Here is a 21,600-nt window from a genome sequence, read left to right on the forward strand (position 1 = left end):
ATGTAATCCATTCACCACAGATACCATTGTCTCACTACCAAGTCTATATAATCCTGTCACAACAGATACCATTGTCCCACTCCCAAGTCTATATAACGGTGTCAACACAGATACCATTGTCCCACCACTAAGTCTATATAATCCTGTCACAACAGATACCATTGTCCCACTACAAAGTCTATATAACGGTGTCAACACAGATACCATTGTCCCACTACCAAGTCTATATTATCTAGTCACCGCAGAATAAAGGGAGTAAAGAATATTCCGAAGGAGTTACTTCCAACATCGTTTTTTTATATTTAAAATAATCCTTTACGATTTTTATTATACACTTGTTGTTTGATTAAAAATGTTCTTAATGAATTATATCATTATTAGATAATCTTATAAAAAAGTAATGATTCTTCTTTGGTTTATATTAATTAACTAAATACACTTTACATATATATCTGTCATACATATTATCGCTATGTTGGTTATCGATCTGAAATAGTTTAGACGTCTATTATGAGGTTAGAGTATCCATAGCTGACCTCTTTCATGAAATGATAAAAAGTGGGTAAGCCTAGAGTTATAGCTGTGTATGAAAAGAGTTTAGCTGTCGATACGTTTTACCTCTCTGTTGATACCGAGAACCGAACATTTATTTTCATCTGTACAATTAATTCCGTCTGCTTCTGGACAATCTTAGCACGCTTGTATTGTCGAGTTTTGGGACCTTTTCCTCTCATACAATTATGATATTGAATCCAGAAACCGAGCTATGACGTCACCATGGAAAATTACTTGAGTACATATGCATGTAGCTGTGAAAGTGGCTGGATTTACCTAGTTTTTAATGTTCGAAGTATAATACGTACAATATATATTGTAATATTAAATTGTACACTATGAAAATAACTAAGGTTAATCCAATGAGTCAGGATTTAGGTAACCTATAGTGGTTTTTGGAGAAAAGTTGTGTAGTGTTTTACATGTATGATTGCAAATCCTTACAAACTGATCACATTTTGATCAAAATATCTCAGATTTCAATGTATAAAAAATTCAGGGGAAGTTATCCACTTTTACTCAAATCTAACCAAAATGTATCAGTTATGTGTTATTGAGAATCGTTTGAAATGTCTTTCTTTTGTTAATCAATCTTGAATTTGCAATGAAATATGCCATAAAGAGTAAGGATAAAAGCTGTAGTTGTTTTTCGGTTATTATTTTTCCCTGAGTTATCGATGAAAATTCAGGTTTTCCTTCTGATAATAAGGCCGCCATACAATATTGCGGTATTAAATAAAAGAGTCTGTAGTAATTTGGTGATTCTAGACACTGTAGTGATATATAGTATGGCTATAATAAAAATATGCTTTGCAAAACACTGCATATACTTTTAAGCTGAAGTAAAGAAATTTATCATTTAAGAGTTATCTCCCCTGCTTTTTAAATTTTGTTTAATCTCTTTGGGATTTTTATCATAGTTTAATGTAATAAATACCTATATTTTATATTTAAAATTATGAACTATACAATGATATTCATATTAAATGTTGTTTTAAATAATTCATAATTTTGCTTTGGATTATAATAAAAAATAAAAAATAAAGCAATACATTTTACATATGAATCTGTCATATATAATTTCGCTGATTAGACTTTAGTGTTGAAATAGTATAACAAACTTTAGTTTTTGATGAGGTCGGGCTTTTCATAGCTGACCTCTTTAACCAAATTAATAATAAAAATGTTTAAATATGGATTCAGCTGTCAATACATGTTACTCGTTGCAGAGGTGTAGCAAAGACAGGTTTATCGAGAGCGGATCTGTCAATTCCACTTCTAAACTCTTTATTGGGGGTATTGTTTCATACATCTGAGTCGCAGGGGTTGCCTGCCCTAAGAGAATGATGGCTAGTAAAGAAAAAAAAAACTCATCAAGGCCATCCTTTGAATAGAAGTGTTTAAAGTTTTAGACAGTATACGTATTATCCTTGCGCTCAATCTCGTTGTAGTTGGTTTGGTAAGAAAGTATAGTAAAAGGATATTTCAATTGGCGTGATTGGATTTACAAAGAAAAAGGGGAGAAAGGGGCATAAATTGATCAGATGATTTATAAGAGTTGGGTTTGTAATCTTAGGTGTGTTGAGTGATGTAAGATATATTCATGGTATACTATAACGATATAGCTGAATATGGCTATATCATTTTGTTATAGAGCAGCATAATCAAATTATCCCTAAGGTGCATGATATATATACAGACTGTATATACACATATGTCAGGTTCAGCGGTTTGCCGAAACCCCTGGTGTTTTTTCCTTGGTCAGTTTTCGGTCGGTTAGTCCTCCCGTGCTTTACTGTGATATCTGGTAAGTTTGGTAGCCATTCCCAACGTGTATATTTCGCTGGCTGTTTGTGATTTATCCAATATGTAGTCTATTTAACTCAATGTGTATTTACATATTTTTACTTATTTGATATGTTGTTAAACTGAATATCATGTGATTTAACCTGCGTCCATATTGTTCGGCATTAATGCTCAATATTCCTTTTCACAGGTCAGCCTGGGCCACCAGGAGAGAAGGGTCACAGAGGTATGTAGTAACATACTATTGTTTGTAATACATGTATCTACACAAGCAGGACCATCAACTAGCAGTACATATGTACTTTTAATAACGCGCGAAAGAATAGCCCATCCTACTGACGTTAACTCATGTATCAAGAGGTAGGGTGGGTGGGTAAACTTCAACGTGAAGGCTTACCTAGCTAGACATAAGATCCCGTTCATTTCGTTTTTTACCCTGTATCATAAACCTTTCTTTATCAAATATTTTCATTGTGAAGATGTCTTTGTGAAAACATTTGTAAGCGTGTGCACATTTGAAACAGTATCTTTTAAACAAATATATTCAATAAAATAAAATTCAAATGAGCAAAATCCGCTTAATTCATTACGATATAGAGGCAGTTAAGGGCCAAATAAAAGTCGGGCGAAGATATAAAAGATGCCTTCGCTAGTATCACTCGTATCTTAAAACGAAGATAGCATGACTTCTCATCCTTACACCAACATTTCAGTATGTTTTAATGCTCCTCCAACTCTACGGCAGGCAGTCGTCACTGCAAGGCGATCTCCTGGGGACAATCCTACCGTTCATGTAGCATCCCAGTCACTCTTTTATTTCCTGTTCCGCCAACAAATTCTGCTTTTCCGCTTTTTATTCCCGTATCATCATTAAATATAGGAATGGATGTTCCCATTTCAAGGGAATACAGGTCCTCATTTCCAGGAAGCTATCTACTTCATCTTATTTATCAATAGTCACTTTGAACGAACAAATCGGATTTAGGACTTGAAATCCGTCAGAATAATGTTTGTGAAATCGTATTATATATAGATTAGCGTTAAATGCTACATGTTTGGTAGACTCGTACTGACATCAGCGACAAGGTGACAATCTTTTAGTAACAAACATAAAGATATAACACTACGTAATACAGCTACCAATAACATACATATATATATATATGATTTTATATACAGCGGTGATCATAATTTCTCGCCCCTGAACTAGCAAGAAAATGTCTATGTGATAACCGTAAAACGTACGAGTACATTATTTACACATATTCGTATTTATAAGGAACAGTTTTTCAATTTACCGTTATTTATCTACCAAGCCTGTGAGTTGTCGTTCCTTATACTCACTTAAGAACGACAACTCTGGGTGGAAATTAGTACTTACTGTACTTTATTTTCATAGTGTACATTTTAATATTACAATATATATTGCACGTATTATACTGAGAACATTAAAAACTGAGTAAATCCAGCCACTTTCCGAGCTACATGTATTTAAGTAAAAGGAGTATGATATGGTTATAGGACACGTGTAAACAAATGTATGTCCCTCACAAATCTTATTGTATTTTTGAAATTGAACAGCTGTGACTGGATATACAAGTCTCGACTGTATTTAAACGGGCAACAATTTCACCTTTCTAGACAGAAGAAAAATCTTTGATCACTTATAATGAAGAAACAAATAGAACACCACAAATGTATTTGCTGATATGGTTTCTATAAATTTCAGGTACCCCAGGACTTCTGGGCACATCTGGTCCGAAAGGAGAGAGAGGAATGGATGGACGTCCGGGCACTAACGGAATCCCGGGCAGAAACGGCATGTCAGGATTAAAAGGTGCGTCATAGTCTCATTGGCGAGACAGCTACCCTTTTAATAAGCACTAGGAGAAAGAAATACACATATTGTTGAATTTTGACAGTTCGAATCTTACAAATATGTGAGGTAACAGTGAGAGAACAAAGAAAAATCTCTAAATAAAAATAAATCTCAAACAATTCGGGATTTTCCGTCAAACTTCGAACTTGCACGATTGGTTCCCGATTTTCGCTGGTCACAGAACCATGTTTATTTGAAATGAAGGTTACCAAATGTGCAAATCAGTTGAAACTAGATACGTTCGAATAATTTAAAATCGCATTTACAGATTCAATCCACATTAAAACATAATCAAACAAGATGACGTTATGTGACAAAAAATGAGTACCATTTTCATTTTAGATATTGGCAAATAAGTACATGTACTAAGCTTTTGTACAAATTATCATCCATTGTGACATATTTTCCGTAGACGAGTATAACTTGTCTAACCATACCCCAGTATACCCAAATTCCTGTCTATACCGATCTCTGTGTACCCCAAATTCCTGTCTATACCGACTATACTCTTCGGCTTTGAGTCTCGATATTTTCTCTTTATTATTATGTTGGGTAAGTCCACTAAGAAAACCAGCACTGTTTACATGTACCTAAGCTTGCCTGCCATATTATTCCTTGTCAAAACAGCCTGTTTTTTCCGGCCATTCAATTTCCATCGGTCGACCAAACTCGCAAAAGTTATTATTTTAGAAATATATATACACATGTATATATCAACTCTTGACCGTCATTGTACAGCTGTAAACCATTGTAAACTATTCAGTATTATTACTGAACATCTATTTTATATTGCGTTCTTACTTTAGTGCGACATTTCAAAGTATGATAACATTAGTACACCGCTGCCTGAATTTACGTGATCCGACCAAAACGCTCAGTCACATTCAACATGTGAGACTGTAAATAAACCGGTGTATCGGGAAATCCACTACCTGTAATAAACAATCCGTTCATTTATCACGCATGATTGTATCTACCACAATAATCACTATTTTAGGACTATTGACGCAATGTATAATAAACAAATCGATCAAAAATTCTATTAGTTTAATTGCACTACACTTATTCACCTTTAAATCATCACAAAATCAAAATGTAACAAAAAATCCATAAGCAAAACGAGGAATGACTCAAAATATGATATGAAAACCAGGAAGTGTAACTGGACGATAGGCTGTGGACCGAACAGTGCTTCCTGTCTGATAATATTGGAACTACACGTGACTTAATAATCAACAATAGACAAAGGGAAACATAGCAAAGCTCTCGATAACAGCTGTCGAATTAAAAAAAAGAGGGGGGGGGGGCAATGAGGTGCAGCATATTCTGAATAATACGACAAGAAACGCATGCAAACACAATATACAGCACGGCTAGCCCGACACAATATACAGCATGGGATATCCCCAAACAATATACAGCATGGCAAACCCGACACAATATCCAGCATTGAATATCCCCATCCCCACACAGTGTACAGAATGAAATATCCCCACACAATATAAAGCACGGCTAGCCAGACACAATATACACTATGGAATATCCCCACTCAATATACAGCATGGGATATCCCCAAACAATATACGGCCCGGCTAACCCCACACACTATATAGCATGAAATATCCCCCCACAATAAACAGCACGGCTAACCCGAAACAAAATACAGCATGGGATATCCCCACACAATAGACAGCATGAGATATCCCCAAACAATATACAGCACGGCTAACCCGAAACAAAATACAGCATGGGATATTCACAAACAATATACAGCATGAAATATCCCCACACAAAAAACACCACCCCCACCCCAACACAACAAACAGCATGCAATATCCCCACACAAAAAACACCACCCCCACCCCAACACAACAAACAGCATGCAATATCCCCACACAGTATACAGCACGGCTAACTCCACACAATATATAGCATGGAATATCCCCTCACAAAATACAGCATGAAATATCCCCACCCAATAAACAGCCCGGCTAACCCGACACACTATACAGCATGGAATAGCCCCACACAGTGTACAGCACGAAATATCCCCACACATTATACAGCACGGCTATCCCGACACAATATACATCATAGAATATCCCCACACAGTGTACAGAATGAAATATCCCCACAAAATATACAGCATGGAATAAGGGGAGAATATGCCCACACAATATATAGCATGGAATATCCCCTCACATTTTTCAGCATGAAATATCCCCACAAAATATACAGCACGGCTAACTCCACACAATATATAGCATGAAATATCCCCGCACAATATACAGCACGGCTAACTCCACACAATATATAGCATGAAATATGCCCACACAATATACAGCACGGCTAGCCCGACACAATATACAGCATGAAATATCCCCACACACTATACAGCATGGAATATCCCCTTACAATAATTAGCTTGGAATATCCAAATACAATATAAGCATGAAATATGCCCACACAATATACAGCATGGAATATCCCCACACAATATACAGCATGAAATATGCCCACACAAAATACAGCATGGAATATCCCCACACAAAATACAGCATGAAATATCCCCACACAATATACAGCATGGGATTTCCACACACAATATACAGCTTGGAATATCCCCTCACAATATACAGCATAGAATATCCACACACAATATACAGCATGGAATATCCACACATAATATACAGCAAGGAATTTCCACACACAATATACAGCTTGGAATATCCCCTCACAATATACAGCATGGAATATCCACACACAATATACGGCATGGAATATCCCACACAATATACAGCATGGAATATCCCCACACAATACACAGCATGGAATATCCCCACACAACATACAGCATGGAATATCCCCTCACAATATACAGCTTGGAATATCCAAATACAATATAAGCATGAAATATGCCCACACCATATACAGCATAGAATGTCCCCACACAATATACAGCATGAAATATGCCCACACAAAATACAGCATGGAATATCCCCACACAATATACAGCATGGAATATCCCCTCAAGATATACAGCATGGAATATCCCCACACAATATACAGCATGGGATATTCACACACAATATACAGCATGGAATATCCCTACACAATATACAGCATGGGATATTCACACACAATATACAGCATGGGCTATTCACACACAATATACAGCATGGAATATCCCCACACAATATACAGAATGGGATATTCACACACAATATACAGCATGGAATATCCCCTCTCAATATACAGCATGGAATATCCCCTCACAATATACAGCATGGAATATCCCCTCACAATATACAGCATGGGATACTCACACACAACATACAGCATGGAATATCCCCTCACAATATACAGCATGGAATATCCACACACAATATACAGCACAGCATGGGATACTCACACACAACGCATGGAATATCCCCTCTCAATATACAGCATGGAATATCCCCTCACAATATACAGCATGGAATATCCACACACAATATACAGCATGGGATATTCACAAACAATATACAGCATGGGATATTCACACACAATATACAGCATGGAATAAGGGGAGGTCAACGGCATAAAGAACAAACAATGAACATGGAGTGAAAGGTAAAGGACAGAAGGGCATGACATATCAAAACAAAATTTTATGAATCAGACACAGAATTATGAATTGAAGGATGAAGGAATACATTTGAAAACGAATCAACAAAAGAAAGATGCAAAGAAAGAGAAAACATATAAAAGAAATGAAATTCCATAAATCGATTGAAATCAAAATTACTCTTTCGTGATTTAGTACACTTCGTAATACTACGCATTCCGCAAGTAGTTTTTCTTAAATTGTTGTGATATCCAGCAGGTACTGAAAATAGAAAAAACTAAATAAAGCGTAAACTTACAGTTAAAATCAAATATTTATACATGCGGCTTTTAAGAATTCACATTAGACAATCTAGCGGAAGTGATGTATTGATACGATATACACTTACTATTGATGTAAGGAAGTCTTGTTTAATTAGTCAACTGAGGGAAACGAGTACGAATCGACTCAATCCGGATACATTATTGAAGGAAACCTTGACTTTGGTGGCTTTTTTTAGGAAATTGAATCTTAATTCGACTTGTACTGTAGCTAACTCTTCGTGCTCTCTCAGTTATTTTTTCAAATCGTCTTGTTTTTATTTTAGTCTAGATTTTCTGTTTTTATTTTCACATACAACATTAACATTCACAAGATAATTGCTAAAAACAAACCTTACACCACTTACATGTCGTACGTATCGGCTGTTGTTTGTCTCGCGAGATGTAACGTTGCCATGACTAAGACAGCTGATGGTTGGTAAATGTTCTGTCTACAACGGTGTAAATAGACCACGGTTTTTGTCTTTATATCAAATTCCGTGTTGCATCAATATGTGTAACAGCCAGTAAAACATTTACTCGTGAGAATAGTATCATATTAAATGCGTGTTGTACATCACCAGGGATTCCATGTGATGAGCCAAGTGAATTAGGTCACAATGGAGACTGTTTCCGTAAAGGAGTCACAAAGAAGGGCATAGTCAAGCTACAATATATAAATCTTCTGTCGGGGAAAAATGCATATTGTACAATATATTTCACCGACATTTTCATCTTGTACATTGGAATGTTAAACTGCTCGTTCAGTAGAAGAGCTTGACGATATACTTAATGACAACAGAACGTCTAGATACTTATAACTATTGCAGAAAATAAGCGGGATAACATTGTCTAAGAGTTAGATCGTTGGTGACCCACATACCTTCCTGAATTTGAATGCCTTGCATGTTGATTTTAATTTAGAACTACTTTTGTTTGGAAATAGTCAACTTTCGGTAGAAAACGACATAAGTATCTTTAGACATGTGCATCATTACATCAAATCCGGCAATAGGTTTTGATAGTTATAATTACTTTTCTATTTTTATTTATGTGTAAGTTGTTATATGTGTTTATGAAATTGTATTTCATCATTTTGCCTGATTTATTTGTTACGTTGATTCTGTTCATTTTGAAATTACTCTACCAGGATGCATGTCATGAAATCTGTATAATTTATAATTTATTAAAATACGGATCGATTTCTCAGTTTACAAGTTTACTTTTCTAGGTAACACCCCTCCCTTCCATTACCCCCACCCCCTCCCACCCCACATTTCCTTCCTCAACCTATCTTTTTCCCTTTCCCCTAAAACATATACACTATTTTTACAATATGTATTGAGGAGAGGACTCTATTGTAATGACTTGTTGTCCGATCCATTTGTATATTTGTACAATAAAATATGTTTAAACTAAACCTTCCTGTATTGACGGGAGAAGGGATTCCATATGTGGTGCCGGAAACGGTCACTTTCCGCACACACCAGTTCCTGTTGTTGTCTCATCAAATCGACTTCGACTTCGTTTTAGCTGGTGGGCGTAGCCAAACAACTTACGCTATCGTGTTAGGAGAGAGGGCTTGTGTACTTTACTGAACTAGCTGAAAAATAAGGGATGGTTTAGGTTCGTCTTTTGAAAATCTTGTCGCTTGGGGATTTGACGGAACCCTAATGATGTTGAAGGTTGAGTGATTAACCGTTGGTGTTTGATTAATTTCTTCTGACATTCTTCCTCATCAACGTGCTTTTATATCGTTTTCATAGTTTGTGTCATGATGTCATTTATAATAAATTGTCATTTTAGGATGGCCTTGTTCAATTCTATATTTGCGTTGGGTTTTATGTGGAGTAGGTATAAATATGTACGTACAGCTGTGCTCGTTACCGTTCTCACTGTGTGGTGCCTGTCGTCCTCTAGGTCTCTGCAGCCCTGCTAACTCAAAATTAATTGATACTTTCAGCATTCCTGATACATAACACCGGTTACAACACACACAAACTGTACGTTACTCCCTAAAAATCTGCCGAAATTGATGTTAGTTCATAAGCTAAGTTGCAATTAGCCTCCTCTTTGTATTGACGATGTGAACATGTAATTTTTGTAATACTTAAACATTATTTGGTCATTAGTTGGTCAATGAAATTACAATAGACTGTGCATAGAAACATTAATATAACAAAAGAATATGCAAGTATTTATGATAGGGTTTTTGAATAAATATTATCAAACATGTATACCAGTGTTATGTCTTGGTATTGAAGTGAAGAATTGTGTTTAAAACAGTCCCTTGCAGTTGTAGATTTTTCATTTGTTCATTTATTTCAAACTGTCGGAGGCGGAAAGTCCAGTCCTGTCTCTTATTCCAAATTACTGTTTTGCATTTTACTTGTCGTTTAACGTTGAAGCTGTTGTATGCAATATAAAGGTCACTATGTATTTTATTGATCAGAATGTGTCAGAATTTTATATCGATTCTGTATTTTATTTTGTTTCATTAGTATAACATTACAGAAAGACAAGCATTGCAATGAATGTAACGAAGTTGTTAAAAAGCTCAGTTTGAAAACACAGCAGCTGCTACCTTGAACAAGTGATAGTTTAAACACCTATTTACGCAGTAATTTGAAAGTAAAACATAATTGATGAGTTTAAATCCAATTAAATCAGAGCGTAATTATACCAGCACTGTGTTGGTCTTGTTACGTCGCATGGCTGTGCTCTATTATTTAAAACATTTAGTATGTTGGCTGTTGATTACTATTAGAACTGTTAACACTTTTAGATCAGACTTATCTGAAAAGAACAGCTCAAGTGATATAAACTGGTGTTTGATATTTTTTTACATCGCTGTCATTTAGATTCGTTACTATTGCCGCTCTGTAAACTAAATATCGTTGTGCTCTATCTTTAAAGTCATGCAACGATAGCAGTGTCGTGTTAAATAACACTATTTTATTGCTGTTTTGGCACATTGCACTCCTTGTCCACACCGTACCTTAAATCCGAACTTAACACATTGGCCAATTAGCTTTGTTACTGTAACGAAGATGTTACTCCGTAACATTTGCTGTCTCGTTGTATTAGCTGGTACGTTAGTTCTTGTTCATTTCAACGCTTTCACATTTAGGAACGGCACTTCAGAGATATCTTAAAGTGCAGATTAACATATTTTTTAAATGTTCGGAGAAAACGGTTATTTTTACGACTGCTACATACGAGAGGAAACCAAGTTTCACAATAACATCCTGAAACGTTAGGAACAAACTATATAAGAGCAGAAAAATATACAGTTTTAAGCGATACTTTGGATAGGTGTTTATAGGATGCCTTACCTTGTTTTGTCAGGCTAATATGACATCTCCGTACGCGTGTAACAATCATTTACACGCCCGTCGTATTTTGGGTTCAGGAAAACAAGAACGCGTTCTTAGACAGAGTCTAGCTAGGATTTATTTATTCTACTCGAGAATACATTGTTACAAACACATTCCCGTGACAGCGTCTGGCAAACGGACACCTTTTCATTCTGATGTTTAGGAGAGCTTAGTATTATTTCGTCTCCTCCGTCGGGGACTTGACAACATATACACATATCATAGCGTGTGATCGGCCAAACGTGTGCCAAGGCCTAAACAGATTAAACACTAATTATCGTATACGGAATATTGATTTTGTGTTTATTCCAACTTTGTTTTTTTTTGTCTATATTTCAAATAAATTGATACTATTTCAATTTATTTTGATGTGAAATCCAGTACTTTAAAAAGAGAAAATTGATATCCTTGTTCTTATCCCTGTCATTCACATGGACGAAAAATTCCTTGAACGTGACAGCGCAGACCGATGGCTGTATTCTAATAGTACGTCTCCCTCCCGTAGACGTCAAGTGTCAAGACAACGCGACTAACATTTGTATCTAAATTATTATCATCTTAACAAAACGTTTCTATTATTTTTAACCGATTTCCTCCATCCAGATACAACTCGTGTTTCGGGATTTGAAATGCTGATAATTATCATCCAAAATTGCTTTGTTTTACATTTTTCGTGTTTTTTTTGTGAACTGCCCTCTGGTATGGTAGGTTTACTGAATTGTAAGCTGATAAATAGCAACGTAAATGAGCCTGCTAGGAATATTTTCGTGTCGGAATACACGCATCGGTCATGATTCTCCGAAATATATACATCCCACTCGAGGGAACATGATCTTATTATGCAATGCATTCCGTGTTTTTTGCCTCTACCAACGTATGATTGACTAATAAAATACGGCGTCTTGTACATAAATCTACCATTTTGTTGTTTATGTCCGTTGAAATGCTAGGATCACCTTTAAGTGTGATGTTACGTTGGAGCAAGGTACACCGTCTCCTCCTCTCTCCGTTTACGTCTAACATATCCCCTTGGTGACTGTAAATTTCCAGTTACACTTCATAGACGTGCCACACATATAATATATATAGCCAACTGCTATGTGAAGATTTGTAGCAGATTTACTCCGGCCAAAAAAGCAAGGTAAAATGAAGTACAGCCATAGTATGTCGAATCTAGTGAGTAATACACAGTTATATCTGGTTGTATCGAATCTGCTGAAATAGAACACGCCCATCTATTTATGTCGAATCTGATTAGGCATACAGGTGAACATAGTCACATTTGGTCACGTCGAATATGATGAGTAATACACAGTTTGATATTGAATCTGACGAAACAGACACAGCCATATCTGATTTTGTCGAATCTGTTGAGGTATACACATTAAATCTATTTATGTTGAATCGTTTGCACCAGTTTGCATCTTTTCTCGAATCTGTTAAAGAAAACAGAGTTATATCTGGTTATGTCGAAGGTGTTGTGGCATACAGTAACAATTGATCATGTCATATTTGTTAAAATATACAAAGTTAATCATATCTTGCGAAGTTGAAGATTTTGCAAATATCATGCTGATCCGCATGATGATCAAGTAACTTCGTAGTTGTGTGGGCAGACGAAGAGTTTGATACTTGGATCATTGTCTGGAAACACTATTACAGTTTTGCCTTCACTCTCTCACAATGAGCACTTTTATTGTGCAAACTAACATTAACATAATTATGTTGTTTAAACTCTTCTACATCAAACGCTTATAACTTTACCAACAGGGACGGCTTTGTTCTAAACGGAACGATAAGCTGCACGATTTTCTTATCAGAGGTACATGTAACATCCATGCTTCCCCAACCTGTAGCGATTGACTCGGTATTCAAGAGCTTGCTCCGAATATCATGATTTTCGTGAGAGAAGTCAACTGCCGACAGACAAACATACAACACAAAGCTTCTAAAGACGCAGGTTTATGAAGACTATGGGCAAGTCTTATGGTCGCCATCAGGATATTATTGTGAAATATCGTTGTCTGATGTAAAGGTCGCTTTGTGTTATAATGTTCATAGGTGTGAAATTAGTTTAATTTTGCCTAAATACACATAGCGAGTGTCGCCAATGGAGCAGAAGACGCTTACCCTTCCGGAACACCAGGTCTTATCCGTAAAACTGTTCCCATGTTTAAGCATGAACCTGTGCTCAAACCAACTTTCTTGTAACTCGCCTTAATCATGGCAATTGATCAAAACGTCACATGTAAACATTGAAAATAGGTTTCAGCTTTAAGTCTCTTGAAAATGTTTCCAGATCCTTGACAAAAAAAAGATTTTAATCTTATATAATCGGATCAAGAAATTGAGCTTGAGCACAAAATCTATGCTTGAACATGCGAACGGTTTTATGATTACAGGCCCTGGTCATGTTATCTTTGATTTTTTTTATTGTAAACTCCTTGTAAATATTTCCCCTTTTTCATATTTTGACAAGTCATTGTGACCGTTTATGTCTTCATTTAAGTACATGTAATGTAAGAAATATGCGTTTACTCACAATTCAAAGCAAAACCTTGGTAGCATATAATACAATTTTACTCAAAAATGTGTTGTTTTTTCTTTTAAAGGGGATACGGGACATCGAGGACCCATGGGGCCAATGGGGCCAAAAGGCGAATCAGGCGTTCCAGGCCACAGGGGACCTACTGGTAAAACAGGACCCCCGGGAGTTCTGGGTAAGTGTTAACGTCTGAGGGAATCTCACTGAGATCTCTAGTTGTAGTTCATATCAATTTATCAGGCTAAATTTTTGTTGGCGTTGACGTTCCTATTTAAGAAAGTCCTGAGAGCAGTCATGCATTAATGGTTTCTCTATCCAAGTTATTGTAGGAAGCTTGGAGTTCTTATACAATTTATAGTGTGGAGAGCATTAATTGGAATTCTCTTATTCTAAAAATCGTCGTTCAATGCTCAACTATCTTTCCTTGTTTGACGTTCAATAAGGTATCCGTGAGTTTTAATTAGGGGATAGTACGTTGTTTTGAGTGGCTATGCTGGCGATTAGAACATGAAATTTGGGTTTGAACACGAAAAACAACGTACTGTCCCCATTCTAACACACCTTAGCGAATATACTACGCTAATATGTTTAAAAACATTGTATTTCCTTGTACTGTACAAAAGTACGTAGTTAAATACATTGTGACCTGAACTGGCGACGTGTCATTCTGCAGCGGACTGACCAATCGGAAAGAAGCTTTCAAAAGTCGGTCATTTAGCCCCGCCCATACTGACGAGAGCTCGATCTGTATGCTGACGAGGCGGAATATTTGGATTGTTCGTGAACGTCCTGTTACTAAAGTGTATAAGACACATTTGGATTAGTATTAATCAAGTTCTTGTATTTCCATGTCAGTATGCATACCAATCTGAGCTTATCGACAAAATCGGAAAATCGGTGATCATTTGTATAGATTTGTGAAGAGTTTTGTATAAATGCATGCGAAACATGTGAAATGTTTCATTTGATTTCGAATCTAAATAGATGCCTTCACACGGATGGAACGAATGTTTCAGTAATAAATGGAGGTAAGAACAATGAATGTGTACTTTTTACTTTTTAATTCATTCAACAAATGCATTTCATCGGTCGTTTTGTTTTGTTGCCTACTAGCCTTATCAGCGGGATTTCGCTATGAGGCGAGCTTGACGCCATATGGCTTTGGTTAGAAACAGGGCTTGATTTAAGTGCGATGGGAGGAGCTTAACACGATTGATCATGAGTCTATCACAGATTAGAACATGGTCCGTATCCAATCAAAACACGCGTTGCAAACGAATCGTGTTAGAATTCATTTTAGAAGTATCGATTCCATTAAATATGTCACTGATATCTGAAATGTTGTTTGTCGTTGGCAAAAATATCATTTGTAATGATTAAAATATTGTCAGTTGTGTACCAATTTTTTTTTCAAATAAATTGCTAAATGTAATACATTCGCATTAGATTGTCAACGAAACTAAATCATTATCATTGTATTGATGAATTTCCGTTAAAAATGAATTTGACACCATCGTTTTCTCTACACCTTACTTCAGACTGTATCTGTTAGCTGTGCTATACGGTAAAAGTGTTTAAACTGGCACAAACATGTGTAAATTGAAAAGAATACTGAGTTACAGGTGACGTTAAAACTAACACTATATGAGCTTGCTCAGATTCCGACAGAGCCACGTCTACAACATACGTTCTAACATCTGATAAAGAGCAAGCTATACCAAATTTCGCTGTGAAGGCTCAAACATTAAAGTGTATATATAATGGAGCCAGTCATTAAAGTGAAATGGGATTTGTTTTGTAATTCTAAAACCAAAGTTATGCTTACATGGAGAATAAACACAGTAATTCCGAGAAGTTCGATACGATACCAGCTTATATGATAACTCATGCCCCAAATTTACGATTTTGGACTAAGATTTGAAAGATACGAAAAGGATTATATATTCATTTTATAGAAGCTTAACGTTTCAATAAGAGTAAGCAATTGTTAATTATATGTAATTTATAGATCAGGAGCTTCAAACGTTTTTTAAATCGATTGCTTACATAATGATATCATCATGCGTGGCGTTATAAGTATTACGTCGTTTAATTGTAGAGAAATTCCGGCAATGAATGTATTTATCTACACTTATACAGGGCCAAGAGGAGAAAAGGGAGAGGACGGGGAACAAGGCCCGATGGGCCTTCTGGGTTTCCCCGGATACAAGGGGGACAGAGGTGACCGTTGTTGTTGTGTTGTGGACCTATTGTTTTAAACTTCTTTGATCTGTTTGTCGTTATTCTTTGTTGTATTGGATTCTGTTTTTAGTGTTGTGCTGACTTTATATAAAATTGACGAATTGTTGCCTGTCTAACAAAGCACTAATATTGTGTCGATTCAACGTTAGTTAATATGTTATCGTGATGTGAAACGCTGTTTTCCCTGTGCTGTACTATAGAAATAAAACGTTCATTTCTCGTGGGAGAATTTATACAGGGGTACTCCAACGAGTTCACGTTAACATGAATTTTTATTATATGATTTCAATTGGTGTCATAAGATTCAAGTGAATTTGGACGATTTTAAGCTTCTTTTCAATGCATTTTGACAAATACTGAACATTTACCAGTGACGATGCATTAGGTGGTATTGAACACTTTTCTTATCGAAAATGTATGTTCAGGTATAACGTTACTGAATTATTGTCATGTCAATAAGAAGAGGATATGCAACGCGTTATGATTGGTCAATAACGAACGATATTTTTTCAGCTTGGTTTAAGCTCAACTCTTGTAGGTGATATCAATTTAAAGTTAATTTGCATGAAACTAAAATATGACTAAAGATATAAGGTTAACAAGTAAACACGCGCAGTTGTTGTTTGCACCAATTAGAACATGAGTCTTTACTTTGTTTCTGTGCTGTTACATGCATATCGTCGTGAAATTGCCAACGTGGTGTTTATCGGGAACAAATCAATGTTAGACCACTTTTAAACATTTAAGAGATGTTTTGATTCACCTTTTCTTTCATGGACATGTTTTCATTTCCGTTTGTTTTGTCATATCGATCAACATGTACTTGTGCGTGATTTATTTGTTCTGTTGTTAACGTATTACTCCTCCAGCGAGTATATTTGTTTTGTTGTTAACGTATTACTCCTCCAGTGTGTATATTTGATGTAGGTGAATATTTCAAGGTACATTACCAAAAAACAGGACTGGCTTACTTATCCATAATACAATTTAAAAGTTTTGTGCTTTATGTGAATAAATCAATGCTGTTGAAGTATTGTAAACTCGCTTACAATATTGAAATAAATTGTTATTCTTTTGCTTAGAAAACTGTTAAATGAAATACGCTACGCCTTCTGACAGTTTGATGCAATACAGTGGGTTTTTTTCATTATGATATATCATTGTAGGGAAGGAAAAATCATAAATTGATCTAAACGTGACACATTAATGAAAAATCATCACCTAATTCTGAACATTCCGATCAATTTTCTGGAAATTGCTAAAATATTATGAAGGCCACTTATTCATTTCTCGACAATTATGCTAATTTTGGTATCAAAGCGTCAACGTCAATCACAATTAACAAAAATAATTGGATTTTCAAGCTTTTTCCTTTATTAATTTATCAGTTACAATAAATCTTTTGGAAATGAAATATCGATGAAAACATTTCTTAAAAATTAATGTTTGAAATTATTGTATTGAGCTAAAAGCCTTTGTTGCTGTATTGTATATACTTGTGAGTTAAACGGATCACATGGTCTGCAAAATTGTACAACATATGCTAGTACCTAATCAGAATATAGAAAAATACTCTTCATTAAAATCTTTGATTTTCAGGCGACCCTGGCGTTAAAGGTCAAAAAGGAGAATTAGGTCTTAAAGGTCATTTAGGTCCCATGGGGCCACCAGGACCAAGAGGTATGTTGAAAATGGTTATTTCTTTACATTCATATGATAATTTCATTTTAATACATAACTTTCAAAGCAGCATGAACAATCCTTAGTGAAGTGACGTCCATATAATAGTAACGTTATATAGGTTAGTCAGAGCTTCAGTCCTATACCTCTTAACAGGAATTCAGAAAAGTCGAATAGAGCACTTCATGATTAATTGGTGTGTAATCCTGTTAAAAATTATAAGACAATAACTATCAACACAATGCTTGATAAAATTGTCATTTAAAGTTATTAGATGATGTTTAAATATTGGTTTTTCAGATTTGAAGTAGATTTTCAATAAATAGAACAGCAAACATTCAGTGTCATTCAGTTATCTCCGATGTTATTTTTTTGACGTCAAAATTGAGATGACGCACAATCATTACACATGCCGCATGAAATCATGTCTCATAGTTGACTTTGATATCGGAACCATAACCCACAAAAAGCACCGGTTATTTAACGAGATGCTCTGGAAGGAGAGCGTTTCCTGGTGTACAACCAATACCACTGAAATGATTTAAGATTATGTCGCTACTACTGGTGGGAGTTGTGGTACAGGAATCGCTTGTCCTTCGGTAACACCATATTAAGTATCCGGTGATTTTATTGGAAATGGGGAGGGGGGAGGGGGGCGGGTTTCCTTATGTGTTGGTGTTTTTGCGCCGGTAGTTGCCTTTTTGTTGTGACGAAGTCTAAACACTAACATCGTCTTTATAACATTAAACAAAAATTATCACACTTAAAAAAAAACTCCTAGAGCTTTGCATATCTGACATATGTTTGTTTAATGGGTTTCATTAACCGACAAATTCAGATACGTATACTTTTTTTTTACGTAACATGCAGATGTATACGACATAGTATTGACGGTTCCGTACTGAGAGCATGATTGCGTACACTTTCTTATTATGGGTCTCTTACTGGGATTGTACGCGAGTATTGACATATTGCAATTATACAATGCATTTAAATACGAATTACTGCATATTTCACTAATATGACCTACCGGTAGTACACTGTATGTACTGCTTGATGATGACGTTGTTTCTCAGGTTATATCAACTGAAATATATTATAAATCGCGTCATATTAATCCAGCCACAATAATCTAGTGGTCCAACTATAAAGCCAGAGTTCCAAGGCAATGGCTTGCCCTTTTCTATACATATTCGTCATGGTAATACAACCGTCGCAGGGACCTGCCCGTTTTGCTGAGAATGGAGGTAGCTTTATTGTCTACTAATTGGAACATAATGTAACAGAATTTTCTTACAAGGCCAGCCATGTAGGATAGAGGTTGCTCTTATTACTTTGCGTAAAAACAAAATGGTGACACAAAGACGTGACGTCACGATATTGGGAACGTTCCGATGCCGTGATGAAGAAATTGCGAACCTTTTTGTGGTTTCTGAGCTAATTCTGGTGATTAAAATACGAGAAAAATACTGTTTTATGCACTCGGATGTGGTATATGGAAATGCCACCCTTTGGATTTTCAAATGTATTCAAAACCCTGGACAAGCCTCGGGTTTTACCCTATGTGAATTTCCCTATCGTATACGTCTTATAATCCCATGATGGAAACCGTGCAAAAAACTGTCTTACATTGGCATGACAGCATAATGCAAAGACAATGCAATGTGACGTCATATCGAGTCACGTGATGCACTCTTTCCAGCGGTAGTTTCAAAATGGGTGCATTAATAAAGAAAATGATATTTTGCCACGAGATGGCAACTTTACTTGTTGATCAAATCTATTGGTAAGCGATGTAAGACAAATATCTTTATCATATGTATATCTTATGATAGAAATGTCCTATAGGTACATAATTTGGGTTAAAAAAACTATCGGCAAAAAAACCCCACCTTTTCGTACAAAATTATCTACCCTTAGGTAGGAAAAGGACGTTTCCATCTTACAAACACACATATGCTAGATAGAGTCATATCATCTTTTATTAGCAGTGCAGATGGCTGCATTACTTACCGAGAACAAGAGCAGTTGTTTACTGGGAACAAAGGTGGTTGTATGTTCTACTGTCAGGAATGAAGATGGCTGGATTATCTATTAGGAATAGATTGACAGACTAATCTAGATTCTACTTTAATTTACATGTTTAAATTGTTATTGAGCTATTATAAGATATCCTCTGTCATCACTTTTTTCTGTTGTAACAGGCCCTCCAGGTGGTAAAGGAGATGAAGGCAGAAGGGGAAGGAAAGGAATACGAGGTACGCCTGGCAAGTCTGGGATCAAAGGGATGCACGGCAGTCCCGGATTACCAGGAAAGAATGGAGGAAAGGGAGAAAGAGGAGAGAGAGGTTTCCAGGGAAACGGTCGCAACTGCTCATGTATGTAAAAATTATTACACATTTCTGTCTTCTGTTGTCCCATTTAAAGATTGCTCTTGATTCTTTTTATACATTATTCCCATTTTTGGTGTCTTTATGTTATTCATCTAGCTTTGTTGTGTTTATCACCGTGTTATCGTTGAAATGAATAGCTATTTGCTAATCACCTTCGTCGCAGCTTTATACAACTGTTAGCTGCAAAATACATTTTCATGTAGGCTATAACATACCAAAAGATCTCATTTAAGATTAGCTGAAATAGTTGGTTACATAACAAAACCAATTCCCGGATGAGTTGAAAATCTAAGTTGTGTTTATAGGAATACAGCAGTTGAAGTTCTTTGTTTTGATAGCGTTAATATCAGAATATTTTATATCGAAATATGTTATATTGATGTAAATGTTCATTTTGTATATATTGAAAAACAAAAAAAGTGTTAAGAAGCAAACTTAATGATTGTTTGGTGTTCCGCAGGTCATATGACTATGTATAAACAAAACGTCTTTTGCGCTACCAAGATACTGATTTAATATTTGTTCAACAAAACAATATGCTTAACGCTACATTGATATGAAAATAGATATAATTCAATTAGTATATTATATATTTGTATACAATTAGGTAGGTAGGAATTATTATCATTGGCAAATTTTGGTAAAACATTTTGCCTTCAAAACATTATATTAGCCAGCGACGGATGATACGTTTCCACTCCAGTTGTAAAGGTTATGCACATGAAGAATTGGAAATGGAAATGGGATGCCTATTCGAAACCCAAAATAAGTATTGTGAAAGCAAATTAATGTAGCTTACACATTGAAATACGAGAAATGGATACACTCAAATTTATATGAAGAATTAGTTATGATTATTATTATAGTCTCCGCAAGGCCTAACATATCTTGTTGTTATTGTTCCGATATTATTACTAGTGTATTACATAGTAAAAACATGATGTGTATATTTGTAAAGTATAAAATATAATTTAATCATTTGAATATACTTGTTTTGTTTCCAGGTCCAAAAGGCGACAAAGGTGGCAAGGGCGTGAGAGGTTTGATTGGTTTTACCGGATACAAGGGTGATAAAGGTAATTGATTGATTTAACGTATGAAAAAATACGAATGGTGCCATGACCAGGATTTTTGTAGTTTGGTGTTATATTATCAGCCTTGGATTATGATATCGGTTAATGTTATTGAACAGAACAGTAAATTAATATACTTTTATTC

General features: G+C 35.6%; 1 protein-coding gene across 5 annotated transcripts in view; it reads left to right on the forward strand.

Annotated features, from left to right (window-relative positions):
• LOC110455009 (collagen alpha-1(I) chain-like) overlaps nucleotides 1-21,600 on the forward strand; it is a 216,320-nt gene that overhangs the window by 171,975 nt on the left and 22,745 nt on the right. For 4 of the 5 annotated variants that reach the window (XM_021504879.1, XM_021504877.1, XM_021504878.1 and 1 more), the window contains exons 3-9: nucleotides 2,552-2,587; nucleotides 4,091-4,198; nucleotides 14,136-14,243; nucleotides 16,208-16,288; nucleotides 17,909-17,989; nucleotides 20,194-20,367; nucleotides 21,387-21,458. In XM_021504879.1, the coding sequence (XP_021360554.1) occupies nucleotides 2,552-2,587; nucleotides 4,091-4,198; nucleotides 14,136-14,243; nucleotides 16,208-16,288; nucleotides 17,909-17,989; nucleotides 20,194-20,367; nucleotides 21,387-21,458 (660 nt within the window). The remainder of the gene's footprint in view (nucleotides 1-2,551; nucleotides 2,588-4,090; nucleotides 4,199-14,135; nucleotides 14,244-16,207; nucleotides 16,289-17,908; nucleotides 17,990-20,193; nucleotides 20,368-21,386; nucleotides 21,459-21,600) is intronic. The other variant, XM_021504880.1, reaches the window with a different exon arrangement.

The sequence above is a fragment of the Mizuhopecten yessoensis genome, unplaced genomic scaffold (genome assembly GCF_002113885.1).
Source record: "Mizuhopecten yessoensis strain PY_sf001 unplaced genomic scaffold, ASM211388v2 scaffold8123, whole genome shotgun sequence".
Taxonomy (NCBI): domain Eukaryota; kingdom Metazoa; phylum Mollusca; class Bivalvia; order Pectinida; family Pectinidae; genus Mizuhopecten; species Mizuhopecten yessoensis.